Source organism: Mya arenaria, chromosome 6 (genome assembly GCF_026914265.1).
Source record: "Mya arenaria isolate MELC-2E11 chromosome 6, ASM2691426v1".
In the NCBI taxonomy this organism is placed as follows: domain Eukaryota; kingdom Metazoa; phylum Mollusca; class Bivalvia; order Myida; family Myidae; genus Mya; species Mya arenaria.
The window spans coordinates 4934828-4953825 of record NC_069127.1 but is presented as its reverse complement, the minus strand read 5'-3'; the positions used below and the strand labels follow the sequence as shown (position 1 = coordinate 4953825).

Here is an 18998-nt window from a genome sequence, read left to right as displayed (position 1 = left end):
AGTGTTGTTTTTTTTAAATAAGGAATTTGATAAAAAAAAATATTTGGATGAAAGATAAAGATTCTGGATATATTTCGAAACTATTGTCCTGAATCATGCACTTTATGTTGGTCGAGTTGACATGTGCAAGACGTAAAGTAAAATATACTTAAATCATCCTGTTGCATCAATGTCTTAATTCAGTAATACAATACATTTTCACAAAGTGCATTACTCGAACAAGGTAACAGATTTATAATGCGTCTATAATACAACCGGAACAACGTTGTCACCATATTAGGAAACGTTTTTATAGCTGAAGGATTACCGCGAAAAAAGCGACAAAGTCTCTCAAAGTTTTAAACACAAAGTTAGTACAACGTCAAATAACATTGTCCCATCAGAAAAAAATGGCATTTTAATTCTTCATTCTCATCATGAAATGCTTGCCTTCAATTAGTTATTACATTGCTCATCATTGGAATGATAATAAGTGGACCATAGTTAAAAATCAATTAAGTCACAATACAATAACTTATCATGTCATAACCATCACACAAGATTATTCTAACGTTATATGTGTTTGCTGGGAAGAATGGAAATAACGAACTACGGTTTGTAAGGTATACACCAAAGAGGTACTTTCGAGGCAAATACGCCGTAAGAGATGCTATTTTTGTGTCAAACAGCGCCGAAATTTTATGAAGAAGAAATGGGTCAAGACGCCTAAGGCTGCCGACTATATATATGTAGCTTAGTTGACTTCCCAGAGCAATCCGTGTCCTCACTGCGATGTGCAATCGTCAGCACGACTAAAGCATTTTAAAAAGGGGATTCATAGGTGAAGATTAAAAAGTCAGACATTACTTAAACTAGTCATTTAAGTGGTTTTATTAAGGTATCCGATCGATGTACAAGATACGCTTTTCATTTTATCCAGTCATTGGTATACCGCCCGATGGCTCAGTGGTAGAGCATCCGTTTTGGTTGCGGCAGGTCCCGGGTTTGATCTCGTCACACCGAAGGACGATTATTATTAAGACATACTATCAATACAACATTCTGTCCATACAAACGGTTTGTCTGCATTATGGCGCGTAGTGTAACGTTTTATCGCACATGGTACAAATGTCTGGCATAACCGTGATGTAGCCAAAAACATAATTAAACGTTACTGAACAAATGTATAACGTTTTTTAAGGCAACAATGTGGCCATCGGTGTCAAAATCCTGAAAGTTCTTACTAGCTCACGGACAAGCAACCCAATGTTTTACTTGTCCTTCCGCTAACTACATTGTTCGTACGTTTACTGCATATTCTTATGTTCAACTGTTTAATTATGAGAAAACCACATATCTACTTCTAGCTTCCATAGCATAGCATAACGTAGATAAAAAATTTTTAATGATAACAACACAATCAAACAGGTTCCCAAATTGTACAATACTTCACTTGTTTGCTGAAAATATTTTGCTTATCGTAATCATTTCCTAAAATACTCCAAAACACAGTTACCCAGAACAATAAAATAATGAATAATAAATAATCTAAAGATGTTGTCATGTTTAACATTTATAAAAAGACGAAAACTTATCTACAAGAATGATACTATTTTTATGACAGTTTATGCTTTGACCTATCATAATCAGACTGTGTATTTTATAAACTGAAAATGCGAATTCGTAACTTGAGTTAAAATAACACAGCAAAGTTTTCTTCCTTTATCTAGAAAAATACAAAGTGATATCCAACGTTTACAAATTCATCACAAAAAGGAACTTGACGCGCAAATTTCCAGTTTTCGCTAGGATTCATATGTGTAGATGTATAACCAAACATTTGGCGGTGGAGAATTGTTCCAATGATGATACTAGTGTTGAAAGTAATGTTGTAGTTGACCAAGCAAGAAAAAAACCTATTTGGAATAATAATCTTAAAGATAGATATGTTGGTAGCTTTGATGAAGATGTTTTATCGGATTTGTTAATTGAGGTAGAAAATATATTTAGTGAACAGTCTTATACTGATAGTTGTATAAATGCCATTACGGAAAAAAAATCGAATTTACTGATAAATATTGCAATCTTGTTATGGATAAGCGAGTTTCTACTTGTTCTTCTCACTCTGCAAAGATAAGAAAGGGAAAACCATGGTTTGATACTGATTGTAAAAATGCTAAAAAAAATTATTTATGTGACAAAAGTTATCATCATAGAATTAAATCAATTGAAAGTCATAGTCGCCTGGTGGCCAGCAGCAAGGATTATAAAAAGACATTACATAAAAAGTTTAAATTGTTTCAAGATGGTGTAAATAAAAATATATTGAATTTACATTCAACTGATCCTAAAAGTTATTGGAACTTGCTTAATAAATACTCAACGACAGGAAAAGATACTATATCTTAAATTACAAGTGAGGTTTTTCAATAGCATTTTGAAAAGCTTTATCAGTCTACTTCCAATGTTTCAAATACAAATTTCGATATAGAATCTTGGTCTTTTAATAATGATATTTTGAATGCCAATTTTAGTATTTACGAAGTTAGGAAAATCATTAAAGGATTGCAGAATAACAAGAGTGCGTATTCCTTTGATAATATTTTAAATGAGTACTTGAAGTATGCAAATAATGACACCTTTTTACATGTTGTTTGTAATTTGTTCAATATTATTTTAGATTCTGGAATATTCTGGAGTAGAGGAATAATTTTGCCTATATATAAAAATAAAGGGGATAAGTTGGACCCCAACAATTTCAGAGGCATTACTATAATTAGCTGTTTTAGTAAAGTGTTTACTAATGCCTTCAACGACAGGTTAAACATTTACTTAGAAATCCATAATCCGCTTTGTGAAGAACAAGCTGGATTTCGAAAGACGTATTGTACTATTGATCATATAGTTTCTCTAAAAATGCTTGTTTATTTTTACTTTGGTGCTGAAAAAAAAACACTGTGCTTTTGTTGATTATAAAAAGGCCTTCGATTCAGTTGATCGTGTTATGCTGTGGCAAAAATTTCTAATGCATAATATTGATGGAAAATGTATTCGTGTTATATATAATATGTACAGTAAAGCAAAGTCATGTGTTAAAGTTAATAACACTTTCTCCAATTTCTTTAGTTGTCAAACAGGAGATTGTCAGGGTGAAAATCTTTCTCCAGTTTTATTTTCTATCTTTTTAAATGATTTGGCAGAATTTATGTTAACAAAATTTGAAGGCCTAGCTACTTTGTCAAAAGCAACTTTCAAACGTTTAAGTGACGAGAATGTAGATGTTTATTTAAGAATTTTCCTTCTCTTATATGCTGATGACACTGTTTTTTTTGGCTGAAAGTCATTCTCAAATGCAAATTTGAATGCCATGTTTGATTATTGTAAAATGTGGAATTTAGTGGTTAACGAAGATAATACAAAAAATGTTGTTTTTAGTAAACGTAAGTTGAATAATGTTCCTGATATATTTTATAATGGGAAAAAAACTAGAGTTAGTGGAAGACTTTGCATATCTTGTTGTACAGTTTAACTTTAATGGTAACTTTTCAAAAACTACAGTCATACAGAGATCAAGAAGGCTTAGTATTCCAGTGTCCCTGCAATTAAACTTGTTTAATGCTATGATTGCTCCAATTTTGTTATATGGCAGTGAGGTGTGGGCTTTTGAAAGCCTTAATATTATAGATCAATTTCAAATGAAAGTTTGTAATATTATATAAAATCTTAAGCAGTGTACTCCAAATTGCATGGTGTTAGCGGAATTAGACACCTCTTTCTATTCAGGCAAAATGCAGAATGCTTTGTTACTGGGGGGAATATTAAATGTCAGGGGTAGTAAAATATGTGAATTATTGTACAATACGTTGTTAGTTTTACACAATAATAATTTTCTTATTTCTCCGTGGATATGTTTTGTTAAAAATATTCTAGATGAACTTGGGTTATCTGAATACTTCTTAAACCAACAAGTTGTTAACCTTGAATATTTCAAGAAAATTGTGTGCACTAGATTGAAAGATCAGTTCTTATAGCAATGACAAAGTACTGTAGAGGAATCTTCAAAATGTACTATTTATCGTTATTTTAAGAGTGAATTTTGTTTAAAAAAATATTTAGATACAATTCCGTATAGTCTTTGTAAATTACTCTGTAAGTTTCGAACTACAACTCATCTTTTACCCATAGAAGGGGCGACATTTAAATATTGAGAACAACCTTAGAATTTGTTCTCTTTGCAATAAAAATGTCATTGGTGATGAATACCACCATTTGTTAGCATGTAATTATTTTCACGATATAAGATCTAACTTTGTACCGGAGCTTTATTATGCTCATCCAAATATGTTTAAACTTGAATTACTTATGAACTGCAAATATAAAAACAAATTAGTTAAACTTGCTTTATTTTGTAAGATAATTATGTCTAACTTCAATTAATCTCAATAATTTCCATTACTGCTAGGACTCTTAAGCTGACCTTAAAAGTTTTATTTAAAACATTATTTCCCTAATTTTCACAATCACAGTCATATTCTGATATCATTGTATTTTGTTGTTAACATTATTTTTCAATTTGATCTCATTTTTAGTGCTGCATACACATTCTGTTCACTGTGTTTTATATTATACCTTTACTGATATTTGTTTCTCTGTTTTGTTTAAACCGTTTTAAACTTGTTTCTATGTCATCATCTCATGCATATTATATGCCAAAGATGTAAAAAAAAACATCTTAAAACTTGAAAAAAAAAACAGTGTTTGTTACGAAGATACATATGTGTAGATGCATAAACAAACATTTGGCGGTCAAATTTTCCATATTTTATCTTTAAAACCACATATACTACTTAAAATTTGATAGGGATCATGTTTTTTTAATATAAAGTACATACGTATTTCAAGAAGACGTTATATCAACACTAAATGTTGTCAAATGGCATTGTTTCAGGTTTCAAATGTCATAAGATATCAGTACCAAACCAATTCCGTTCAAGCGTAACGAACTCCTAAACATGATAGGGGTCAAAAGCAGGCGTATATCAGGTTGTCAACAAATTTGGAAAGTCAACAGAATATCTTTGAACTTTTCTTAAACCAATGTTAGTAGCGTGTGTGATGTCAACGAGCGTCAATAACAGCTTGACATCGTTGTTGGCTGGACTGGACGAGCAGAAACAAATCAGGCATGCTCGATCGGGTTCATGGCGGGGGAACGAGCTGGCCAGTCCATTCTCTCGATGGTAGCATTTTCCAAAAAATGGTTTGTGATGTTTGCTCTATGTGGGCGCGCATTACCATCCATGATAATGAAATCAGGACCGATTGCACATGCATACGGTCGAACATAAACGTCCAGGATCTCGTTACAATAACGAGCAGCCGTAAACGTACCATTTTCAATTACGTGTAAGACTGTTTTCCCGTGCATGCTGATTCCGGCCCATACCATGACTGAGCCCTTGCCATAACGGTCATGTTCGGCGACACAAACTGGAGCAAAAACGTTCATTACGTCCCCTCCACACTCTGGAACGTCGATCTGTGAAGTCAATACAAAACTTTGACTCGTCTGTTAAAAGCACTGTGGTCCATTCGTTTAACGTCCATTCAACGTGTTGACGTGCCCATTTCAAACGCTCCTGGATGTGGTATCGGGTCAATGGGATGCGAATTGCCGTTTGTGGCGTTCTGGAAGTCATTACGTAACGAAGTGGCGTTACGAAAGCGGTTACGTCTGGCTAAAACCGCAATATAACGATCCTGAACGTCAGATGTAGCCTTTGCACGACCACCAACATGTCGATGTTAAGCATTTCCATTCGTTTGATAACGATTCCACATCCTGCAAACTACACTTTGTGACACATTCAGGTGTTCTGCCACAGTCCTCTGAGACAACCCTGCCTCCAGCATTCCAATGCCAAAATGCATATCATCAGGAGTTAAACGTCTTCTGCTTGGCATTTTGAACACAATATGGTAGATGGTCCGAGTAAAAATCAAATACACGAAGCGAAAAACAAGCAATGGCCACATGTTTAAGTTGTTACATGTATGCCAAAACGCCTTATTTCGTGGGTATGCAGTTTTCCGTGCCGTCCGTGCACGCGTTGGTAGCAATACAATCAAAATCATCGAACATTCTAGGGGCCTACGAAGGGATAAAACTAATGCTTTGAAATTAAATAAGCATGCATATTTGGTTAAGTTTTTACAAATAACTAATCAAGTGATCCTCATCAAATTTTGAGTAGTATATATAGACATAATCTGAATCCCCAACTACTGACTGGTTAGTAGTTGAATATTCGCGAATATTCCTCTGGTAATGGTCGAATATCCGACTGGCGAGTATACGAATAAAAGTTATTTAAAACAGTGTTTGTCGCAAAGATACATATGTGTACATACATTAACAAACATTTGGCGGTCGAATTTCGCATATGTGACCTTTCAAACTGTATACATAGACATAATCGGTATCCCTAACAACTGACTGGTTAGTAGTTGAATATTCGCGAACAATCGACTGGAAATGGTCTCCGACTAGCGAATATACGAATAAAAGCGAATTAAAACAGTGCACATGGATAACCGACTGGAAATAGTCTAGTAACTTAAAATCAACATCAACATCTTACTACTTGAATATTCGAATCCCCAACTACATGTACCAACTACCTTCAAACCGTCATGATTTGCAGCCGTCTTCCTAAAGTACGCATGGAACCGATTCAGCAGTGGCGCGTAACGAACGTTTCTACCATTGGATTTTTGCTCATCTTAGTCCTATAATTAATCAGCAGGTACAAAAACTTGGGGACATGGCTAATGGTTTGTCTTAAAGTCAAAAATAAAAAAACTTAAAACGTGGCCAAGCTTGTTTTGTTTTTGCACCCGGACGATATACTACTAAGCAGGAAACTAAATACATGTAATGCATTTACTTCAGAGAGAAAAGACAAAATTACTAAATTATAGATTAAGCTGATAGCATTCTGGACCCAAGTAAATCTCTAGTTATCAATTATATTAGCGTTTCGATAACGATAGTGCAAGGTGAATCCAGACTATGTTGAACACTGCTCGGCGGGGATGCTGCACAGTTTAAAGCAGTTATGCCCATCCATGCCTGTTTGCTTTTCATCTCCATGTTCGATAGTCTACAGTCAGACAAGATGCACAGCTGTCTGTTTGCCCATAATACTAACAAAACTGCAACAACTTCGTACGAAATTCTGATCACAATATCCATCGATAGTTACTTTTGAGCAGGTTTGCTTTTATTCGGACTTCATAGCAGAATCTAGTTGTTTGCGAAAAGTGTTTTATTTGCATAGTATTGTAAAGGTAACCTGTTGACGGTTCTAAATATTCAAATTATGTTCAGATTGCTTTCGATCGGTAAAACAAAATTAATATAACTTGATACGCAAGACGATGTATGTGTTTTGTTCAGATTATTTTTTACAAGGAAATAGCATTTGAATTTCGTACATATATGCAACACTATTTTACTCATAATACTAGTTTTTGTCCAGCCTTTTCTAAGCAACAACTTGATTAAATTCTACAAATCTTTACAAAACACAAAGCTTCACTCGCAATATTTCATTGTGTATCGCCTGCAATAATCTGTCAGATTATTATTGACACACTTAGCTAAGGGCTATTTCTCAGCCATTTTCATCAGCAATATAGTACCTTTGGTGTCTTTGTTTGCTTGAACTTATCATATCTCACGTAAAGCCTCGAAAACATTAGGATGTTCGCGATTCTGCGTATATTGTTGAATACATTTTATTTGTGTTGAAGTTTCAATCCACTTGGAGTGTTTACCAGGAAACATTTGTATATTTAGTTTTGTGACAAATAGAGCATGGAGATAATCACTCTACGCCTCCACTACGCCAACACAACTGTTGGGATGGATCTCCACTTTCTGACAGTAGTAATTTGAAGCCTCTAACACAAGTTTGAATGCATATTTTTTATTCAGAACAGACGTCACAATGAGAAACTAAACTATCGTAACACTATGATCAATGTATGTGCAATGTATTAATAACAAAGGCAAACATTATCGTTTTGATAGAAACTCATACATTATGTTTGAAAAAATGAAAGAAAACAACTAGGTTAACACATTGTGAATGAAAAAAGGACAGTCGTACTAATTTTTAAAAAGCTTATACAATAAGGATTAGATTCACAGCCGTTCCAAGCCATAATCAGAAAGGTGAGAGTATTTTTGTTTATGATTGTATGGTAACGTCCCAGCTAACAATAACCAGTTAAGACTTGTTTTGAATTTATGGAAAAAACAATAACACGGAATATCTTCAAGGTTGTGGCAATGTTGCTGCAACGTTGTCACAACATTATAGAATGTTGTCTTTGAATCTATCTTAAACACAAACATTTAAACGTGGTTACAACGTTTTTTTGCCTTAGCTGGGGTATAGTGGAAGGTATAAACTAGCTATGATAAGCGAGCATGAAACTCTGGATATACATCTTGGAACAGTGTTCATCACTGACATTTTGAAAGAATACATATAATGAAATTTTAAATGATAATAACATTCACCAAAATCAGCGTTAAGACAAAGATACTAAACATGTTTTAGTGCAATCGCTTGAATGGCTATTTCAGTCTTTTGGGGTGTTGAGAATGCCAGTCAAAATCACTGGCACCGGATTTTCAAACTGAATTTTTTTTTTAATCAATAAAAATCTTATAATTTCAGACCAAAAATAACAATGGCAGAAATGTGAAAAGTTATTGAAATATAATGAAAATAAATTATCATAAATATGCACTTCGTACTGTCTATATGTTAAAATAATTATATATAAAAGACAGAACAAAGTGCATATTTATGAAAAATATCTATACTTTTTCACATTTCTGGCATTGCTATTTTTGTTTGGAATCATAACATTTTAATTGTTGTTGTTTTTTTACAAAATAACTGAAATTCTGATGCCAGTGGTTAAATTGTACAATTAGTAATTATTACTGCACCCACTACCCTAGTTATTGAAGACATTCACTAGGAACTAGGGATGCAAACGAATATTCGAATATTCGAATATTCGATCGAACGTTTGGTATTCGAATGTCAAAATAGGTATTCGAATATTCGATGTTTTTGTTGAATTAATAAATTAATTAACTTTTTGCCTACAACTGTCATCTTCGTCTGTCTTGTTTTTACAACGATGGACCCCTAATGCCAGAGGTGTGAACTTGATGACACTATACACTCGTCATATCGGATATATCGCCGGGAACTATAAACAGTCCCCGTAATTTTACATTTACTGGTTGTTAAACAAGTGACATCAAACACATTCTAATTATTTTGGGTACATTTAAATGGCCATGCCAATTAGGGTTTAAGAGATCGGCCTTTATACCAATGTTTTGTCTTCACTGCTAATCAAGCTTGGCGATATTGCTAAAATCACCTTGATGATATGAAGGACATGTGCTAGTTATGTGCTTTAAACTGTTTTCCAGGTTTTCGATATATCGCTCTTGCGTACAAATTAACTGTATGGTTTAACGTTTAAGGATATATGTCCTGTATTGTTGTACAATACATCAGTCAAAATCGACGTTTTGCCATGGTGTCGTTCTCTATAATTATATAGTTCGTAAACATCAATCCCAGAACGAGGATGCAAATCCGGGAAAATACGCAATTACCTGATCTTATTTTGCATTGTTTACAAAAATGGAGGAATTGGTATAATTCGTTTTTTTTTTTATAAAGATATATCGCTTTTTCTTGGGATATATATCTTGAAAATAGGGAAATTCAGAGGCTAATTTGTGGAACAATAAGGGTCCGTCGCGTGTACCGTATACGACACAGAAGGGTAACAGGGCCCCGGCTATTACGTTAGTGAATACTAGTTTACTACAATTCTTAAAGGTTCATTTTGGTATTCGAATATTCGAATATTCGATCGAAAGAATTACCGAATATTCGAATATCAATTTTGCCATTCGTTTGCATCCCTACTAGGAACACAAGTCCTATACAAGTTCAATAACGTGTGTTGAATGAAGTTAGTGTTATATCAATACTAATACTTTATTACCAATTCAACATCTTTTTTAACATATTACAGGCTATCAACCAACTTATAGTGAAAATATAGGAATTTTTTTCCAAAAATATAGGAGGTTTGGGTATTTTCTGGAAAAAAATTATAGGAATTTTAAGGTTGAAAAATCAACATTAAGAGGTATGTAAGTGAACATTTACTTACTTGTTTATTGGCTATACTCATAAAAATTATGCTCCACTTAAGCCACAATTCTTAAACATCTCCATCAAGGCAGAATGTGCTGCAGCAACAAAACTGTGGTCATCAAAATGGATAACCAAGGGTGTACAACAGCAATTCTGAATGATGGTGATGGTTTGGAGGGCAAATGACAGTTTTAAACTGTAAATAAACAATATCTTAAGGCTGTATCAATCCTATGAATGTTTTCAAACATATAACTGTAACTTTTTAAGAAAAAAAATAAAGAAAATAAATAAAAAAATATAGGAAAACATAGGAAATATATGAGATTTTGAAAAACATAGGAAACTTCTCAAAAATATAGGAATATAGGAATTGGTTGACGGCCTGGATTAGTAAAGCATTAATATTTCTTTCAAAAATACCTTATAATATTTGTTTGCAAATTTTTATGCATTTCTCTTTTTTACAATATTTGAGAGTGTTTCTTTGTTTTTTGTTCATGTAATAATTTTCATGTCAGAGCTGTAAACAATAGTACAATAATTGACATGCAGATAAATTATAATAATATTTCAACATATGCATAGTACTAAACACACAGTAGACCTTACAAGCGTCATTTCATCCAATCCCAGTGTTTTACATCAAACAAATCTCTGGCATCAACTAGTCTTGTTTTGTAAAAGTTCATTAACTTTGGTAGTGGGAAAAAATATACATGCACTTTTGACACTGGCATTTGCTGCCAACATAACCCAACACTGCTGTAAAAATCCATGAATGGTAGTTTAAATATTGTTGTAAGAAATATTGAATCCATGTCTGGAAATTAATGCTGGATAAGCTTTTTTTTATTTTTCAAGTTGAAAAAAGGTGTGCAAAATAAAACTTGTGCTTCACTCTACTATTATCTGTAAATTCAATTATTCTTCAGTGTGAGTTAAAACAAGTGAAGAAACTACCAGTTAAATTAAAATAAAATAATAAGACAAAATCAGCTCAAAAAGTCATTTAAATGCTCACTAATACATTCATGTTTTTGCTTAACAGATGTTATTCATAAATAGTTTTAAAGGAATGTTTACCATTCCAATTTTCCCCCTCACCCATTCAAGAACGAACACCAAACATTTTCTGACTAACACTAAGTAGTACCTCCTCTTAAATACACACTTTCAAATGGAAACATATTCATAGATTAATTATGTGTAACATGGTTCTGTGTGCTGAGACCACTTAGTAATGTTGTTTGTAATTTGCAACACAATTGTATATCAATAGAATATTGTTTGTTGCATTACTAACAATATCTTGTGCATCAACAATAATCGATGATTAATCTATATGGAGTAATAGATAAATCAGGAAAACAGTATGAATTTTTCAGCTTTGATATAAGTACAGAACAATGTTTAATAATTTCTTCACTCTCCATTAATTTTCTACTCTACAAGATACAAGAATTTTTATTTAAAGTCTGGTATATGCTAATACGAAACATTAGCTCAATGAGCTATTTTCCGACATGAAGAACAAACATACATAACATATCAAAACATAACAGTGAGTTGGTGACATGGAAATACAGATTATAATTTTAAATCGGTACAGTATTGGATCAAGTATTTACAAAAACCATTTTTTAATATATGCATGCATATAATTACAAAAGTTAAGATGGATAAGAGCAATGTATACAGAGATAACATTAACTAGTTTTTCCCGGCCATACAGGCAATCCACATGTGCACAGTTCCACTAGTTAACATATCATTGTAAAATGGTTAGTTCTTTCAAAAGTATAAATAATAGAAATTTGTATACATTGAATGCAGCAAAATTGTAAGTAGTATTATGTACATTTGAATGCCACATCTTGTCCAGTGGGTGAAGGCAAACTGTTTACAATCAATAATCTAGGTATAACTGTAACAGGTAACAAAAGATAATATTTAGATTTTCATATGCACTTTCATTGTGTTGTCTGACATTGAATTAATTTGAACTTGAAACAATAAATTATCATATGTAAATGAGTGATTACCATCATTATCAACATCATTTTTTTTAAACGCAATCATGTCATTGACATCTTTCTAATACAGCAAAATATTTTAATTTTGTACAAAAATGAAGCGTTTGTCTTTTAATTCAATCATTTAAAGTAAAATTCTTTTAATTTTACAACACAGCAAATATATGTTACACAGCAATTCATACAAGAAAACATCAACTTGAAAAGTAAGCGGGCAGTTTACACAAATATTCTGTAATTTAGAAAAAAATGACAGCCAAATAGTTTTCTATGGCTATTTTAACTCATGTATGTACGGACTGTTCCTTTCACCACTGCCCTACATATTGGACACTTCCTCATGGCCGGGGCACAATCTGCGCATGTGACCAGATGACCGCACGGGAGAAACACTATACTTACTGTGTTGTCTAGGCACACCTTGCAAACTGTCTGTTCTTTGAGTTGCTCGTTTTCTTCTTTGATGGCCTTTGGATCTACAATAAATATATTTTCCTAATTTGCACAGAGAACATAACGATAAACTAAAGTGAATTAAATGAAGCATTATATTCCACCTACAATTGTTTCATTGATGATTAAAAACTTGCAATATCTGAGTATGGCTATCTAGAATAACGAACTACATTAGTTATGACCGTTCACACTATATGTACATTACGTACATACAATCCAGTTATATGTACTAACAAATAATGTTATCTAAAATTATCGCCAATCACAAAGGAGCATAGATGGAAAATACAGAGAACTGCATGACTTTGCAACAGACAGGACAAAAAAGACCAGGCCCCAATATCACAAAAATACATCATTCAAATCTCAATCTCAACTTATTTTACCATATAACATCAAAAGTTATAAAAAATCATATTTGTTTTTACACCTTATAAGAGCACATTCTATCACAGAATATGTTGATTGAAACCTTCGGTCAAGATTCCAATTGAAAAAAATCAATAGCCAAAAAAGTATTTGAGTAAAATTCACTATATTTTAACAATAACTCAAGTATATTTTTGTTCTTGAAATTTTTTTGTTCTTGAATTTTTTTTCTTTGAAAAATTTACAATTTTCTTTATCGCCACATTCCATTAAAAAGTATGCTTTCAAAAAGTATAAAAATATGCATGATTTTGAATCATACCATGCTTTAATGTGGTAAAATGAGTTGAGTCTGAGATTGAGATATCACTTAAGTATTTCAGTGATTTTGGGGCCAGGGGTGGTATTCAATATGCAACTTAAGTCAATCTTATGGTCATACATCATTGACTTCATTCACTGTATTGTTTTGTTATTGATAACTCTTATTCTAATACCCTGCACAAATCTAAGATCCAATTAAGACCAATACTGAATACCACCCCTGGTGATAACTTAAAATAGATGAAAAACAATCAATATCAGGTCATTTGTTATTTTCTATAAACATATGCTACATCTTTGCTACCTCAAAATATCTTAGAATTGAGCTCAATAAAAACTTTGGTATATCTTGCAAGAATACAATATTTGGTAATGTTTTCTTTTGTCCAAGACAAAGCTGTGAAAATCTTAAAAAAAAAACATTTAAATTCTTCACAGTATTTAAAAAATATAAAATTGATTATAGTTTACATACGGAGTGGCGATCAATGTGCTTTTAAAAAACATGTGTTTTTATAAAACGGACCTGGAAATGACTCCTTAACGCCTTTTAAAAAAAAATTAAGCTGATATAAGACGTAATATCTGGAGACTTTACATATCATGGTTTATAAAAAAGACCATAATTTCCTACCTGCCACAGCGGCTTCAGTATTTTCCCCTCTGGCTTGTTTTTCTACTGTTTCTGGTGAAGACTCCGTGGATTCTGGAGCGCTGTTAGCGCTGTTCGTGTTGTCTTCAGGTGCCGGTTCATTTTTCTTCCCATGCAATTCAATCACCTTTTGCAGTAGACTGTGACCAGTAATTTTTGCATTCGCTTAAAATGAAAATGCAAGAATGTTCAGTATAAATACTAATTTAGTCAAGCTCAATTGTAAGACAGTGACAGCTGATATGAATCACTATCATGTATGTTTCTGTGATAGAAACCAGAACAGCAGCCAATTGTATACAACTTGGTTAAGTTGTCCACAGGTTATGTCTAGTTTGCACATATAATTAATTAGTAGTCAAACCCACAATCTTTTATGTGAGAGGTTGACACCTTTACCACTCGACCATCCTCCGCCTTTTCAGGCAAGTTGTTTGATACCAATAAAATACATGAGGTTACTTGACTTGCATCCAAGATTTTTTCCCTGAAAAGAATCAAGTAAGCTGTATATGACTGTATAAGTCTCTAGTGCCATATCCTTCATTCAAATATTTTTTTGTAGCTTGACAATACCATTAAAACTACATAAACACTGCATTTTCCAGTACTGTTAAGCAAACACATTTACATTTTAATTGCATAAGCATTCCCTATTAATTTACAGCTTATTGAAGTTAAATGAATTTGAATTAAATATATTTTAAACTCATTTACTAAACTTTACATCCATACCACCCTTATGATTCCAAACACTTACAATCCTTTGAAAGTATAGCCTCTAGAGATTCCTTGATCTGAATGGGAGTGAACCCTTTTGTGAGCACAAACTGAGCTGCTTCCCCAACAAGGTACTTCTCTAGGTCAACCACACCGCTTGTCCCTAAATACAAACATAGATTACCATACTATATGAACACTCAAACATTGTTGCTTGACTATGCACATCTTCCGAATGAGATATATCTGAATATGAAGTTTGAAGTAAATACAACAAAGACTTTTTGAGTAATGCTTCCGACAAAAAATAAGTAAAACAAGAGCTGTCACAGTATGTGACGAATGCCCCCGATTGTGACATTGCCCTATGAACAAGATCAGTACATGAAAAGTTGATCTTGCCTTCTTTGTCAAATACATATGGCAATTTATTTGAAATTGCCTCTAAGCATAAAAAATACCACCCATACTTGACAACCGACACTGTTATGTCCTTATAAGCAGCATTCCATTGTGAATAAACACTAAGTGTGACCTTGAACTTAGAGGTAGGGACATGGGTCTTGCACGTGACATGTCGTCTTGGTATGTCTAACACATGTGGCAAGTCATTTTAAAATCTGTCCATACAAGGGAAAGTTACAGCCCAGACACAACAACCTATACTCTATGTCCTTATATGCAGCATTCCATTGTGAATAAACACCCAAGTGTGACCTTGACCTTAGAGGTAGGGACACGGGTCGTGCACGCGTCATGTCGTCTTGGTATGTGGAACACATGTGGCAAGTTATTTTAAAATCTGTCCATACAAGGGAAAGTTACAGCCCGGACAGGACAACCTATACTCTATGTCCTATATGCAGCACTCCATTGTGAATAAACACTAAGTGTGACCTTGACCTTTGAGGTAGGGACACGGGTCTTGCACGTGACACGTCGTCTTGGTATGTGGAACACATGTGGCAAGTTATTATAAAATCTGTGCATACAAGGGAAAGTTACAGCCCGGACACGAGTTATTGAGCCGGACACACAGACGGACGGATGGACAGACGGACGGTGCGATTTTAATATGCCCACCTTTGGGGGCATAAAAATACATGAAGGGCAGAAACTTGATATAATACTGCACCCAGAGTTATTGTTTTAGTGCATTGCACTTCTCTTCAATGTGATCTATCTGTAATGAAGTTTGAAGTCAATACCTCAAAGACTTCAAGCTTTGCTCCGGACAAAAAACAAGTATGAAATTTAACAAAGGGCAATAACTAAAACAAATACTGCAGCTACAGTTATGGTACTTGTGCATTTCACTTCTCCTAAAAGAGATATATTTGTTTATTGAGGACCATTCAATTTGTTGGGCTACTCTCTGGAACATTAAAGAGTGAACAATGATGAAGTGTTTGACGCCTATTGGTTGAACTGTAAACAAATACAATATTCAATTCTAACTCATGGGGTCTATTCCACGTATTACATGTATGTGATGGAACAATGTACAGGAAGTCAATCGTTAAGACGTAAATCTCAGATAAAAACAAGGACATAATTATTGGTTCTTATTTTCATAGAGGCTTTTGTACCTATCCAAAATTGTGTGCCATACAAATATGAATGCTTAAAACAGGTTCTCTTTGGATGAATAAAGAAAAAGTGTCACTATTTAGCTCCATCATATATTAAGTTTACACAAACCCTTGTGTTGATGCCCTCTTCCACTTCCTACCTCCCTTTGTCTTTATTCCACTCCCCTACCCCCATGACTCCTCCCTCATCCTTGGCTCACTAACACCTTATTCGATTTGACACCATACTCTTTGATTGAAGTGAAAAAAACAACAACATTTTTTACACAGGATTGTTTTTCCTTCGGTTTAAATTATCCGATGATAGAGCTCGTCAAACTATTTCGTGCTCATACCAAACTTGACTATGTCATGGCTTAAAGGTGACATCACCTCATACGTGTATAGGGCAATATCTTATAACAAAATAATACCTCTGTAATTTTAAGTTGAACTTTAATTAAACATTAAGTCCCCCCGCCCCCCCCCCCTCCCTCCCCAAATTAACAGTATCATTACCGCACAAAAAAGAATAAAAGAATAACAATGACAATTAACAAAGGGAATTAACTAAAGAAATACTGCAGCCCAAGTTATGGTTCCTGTGCACTGAACTTCTTCTCAATAAGTTTCTTTATATGAAGTTTGAAGTCAATACCTCAAAGACTTTTCCAGTAATGCTCTGGACAAAAATGACTAGTGAAGAGAAGTAAAAACAATCGAAGGGCAATGACTAAAAATACCATACCCAAAATAATGTTTATTTCACACAGCACTTTTCAATACAGTCCATTTCTGTATGAACCACATGGAGTAATGGAGAAAAGTAGACTTGTCCCGATTGTTGACTGACATACAGACGCACGGGACAAGGTTATGCCTATATAGCCCCAATGACGTTGTTGCGTGGTATACTTACTTTATGAACACAGTTGCTGGACCCTTCAAAACTACCATATATTACTTTATGAAGACTTACACCCCACTGCTCAACCCTGCAAACTACCATAAGTTACTATATAAACACTCACACAGGTTGCTTGACCTGCAACACTACCATAAATTACTATATGAACACTCACACACTGTTGCTTCACCCTGCAACACAAACATTAACAAGCAATTTTTTTAAAACCAACAACATAATGGTGCCCCTACTTGAAACTAGAAATGATTTTGACCTTTGATCCTGTGATGACCCAAAAATTAACAGGGGTCATCTACTGGTGTCCATGTCAAGTTTGAGGATTGTAGGTCTACTAGTCTAGGCATTGCCTAGTTATCACTCAGACACCTTACTGGTCACTCCAATCCAGTTTGGATGCCATAGGTTCAGGCATTGTCTTGGACAAGCTCTTTGCATTCAAGGTCACTGTGACCTTGATATGATGACACCAAAATCAATAGGGGTCATCTACTGGTCAGGCCCAGCCTCCAAGTTAAGATTGTTGACCTTAGATCCAGGCTTTTCGTGTAATCACTCAGACAAGATTTTTGTGTTCAAGTTATTTCAAAATATTTATAGTTATATCATGTGTCAATAGTCAATTTTTTGCAGCAGTTTAGAAATATGTTAATAAATAAATACATGTACTAAAACTTAGAGAAAACTTTCTTGAAGGATGACCAAAATTGTAAGGGTAACATATACTAGCATATTCTTTGAAACTAGAATAGTTTTGACCTTGACCTTTGACCCGATTATCTCAAAATCAACAGGAGTCATCTACTGGTCAGACTTTATCTCTCAAAGTCAAGTTTGAGAACCATCATTCGAGGCATTGTCGAGTTAACACTCAGACAAGCTAAATCTATGAAGGCAAATGGTGCAAATGCAGGTCTCTGAGGACAGAAGAGTGCTAGCAATAAGGTCAGGGTGCAGCGACTTTCCATAACTCTTTTGGTAAAACCTTAAATTTACTATAGAAACAGCCAGCATGCATATAAAGTGGCTGTTTTAATAGATGCTACTCAAATGGACAGGAATGCAACTTATTTTTAGTTGTCATGTGTAGAATGTTTTGACTTGGAAAAGTTTTCATACCAGTTGCTCCTGTTTGGTCCTCAAGCTGAAAATGAATAAAATAATTACTAAAACAAATGTACCAGACTACGTCCTATTGACAGCAAATTTGGGTCGTTCGAACGGCTAGTGTTCATATATGTATATGAGGCAGTCTTTGAAATATCTATGAATTGGTCTATTACACATTTATAGAAACCAGTATATCATTGATATAATATAATTATAAACTGTATCAGTCAAGAGATGAGGGGATTATTAAAAAGAAATTTAATCTGGAGTCTTCTTTTATTTGAACTGGTTTGTTCCATAGCTTAATTACTGGATCATTGGCTCAAAGTCAAATAATTTGAGTTATCAGTCATTTCTATAGTTCCTTATTATGAAACGGAGACATTTTTTTAAATTATGGTTTTCAGAATCTGGGCAAAATATCCTATAATGTTTTTATAATACAGATATATTAATACTATGAATACAGATATAGGCCAATCCAACTTCACATCCATCATTTTTATGGTGACATATGTTAAATTTGGAAAGCACCAAAATTCCTGTTAGCAGAGGATTCTTTGATATGCTTCATACAAGTGCAAGCTA

At 33.7% G+C, this 18998-nt stretch overlaps 1 protein-coding gene across 3 annotated transcripts in view; it reads right to left on the bottom strand.

Moving 5' to 3' along the window:
- Window positions 1-7950: 7950 nt before the first annotated feature.
- Window positions 7951-18998, bottom strand: part of LOC128238475 (uncharacterized) — a 39245-nt gene continuing 28197 nt past the window's right edge. For all 3 annotated transcript variants that reach the window (XM_052954435.1, XM_052954434.1, XM_052954433.1), the window contains exons 13-16: window positions 18420-18444; window positions 14845-14967; window positions 14067-14249; window positions 7951-12759 (exon numbers count right to left, since the gene is read on the bottom strand). In XM_052954435.1, the coding sequence (XP_052810395.1) occupies window positions 12563-12759; window positions 14067-14249; window positions 14845-14967; window positions 18420-18444 (528 nt within the window). In that variant the 3' untranslated portion in view covers window positions 7951-12562. The remainder of the gene's footprint in view (window positions 12760-14066; window positions 14250-14844; window positions 14968-18419; window positions 18445-18998) is intronic.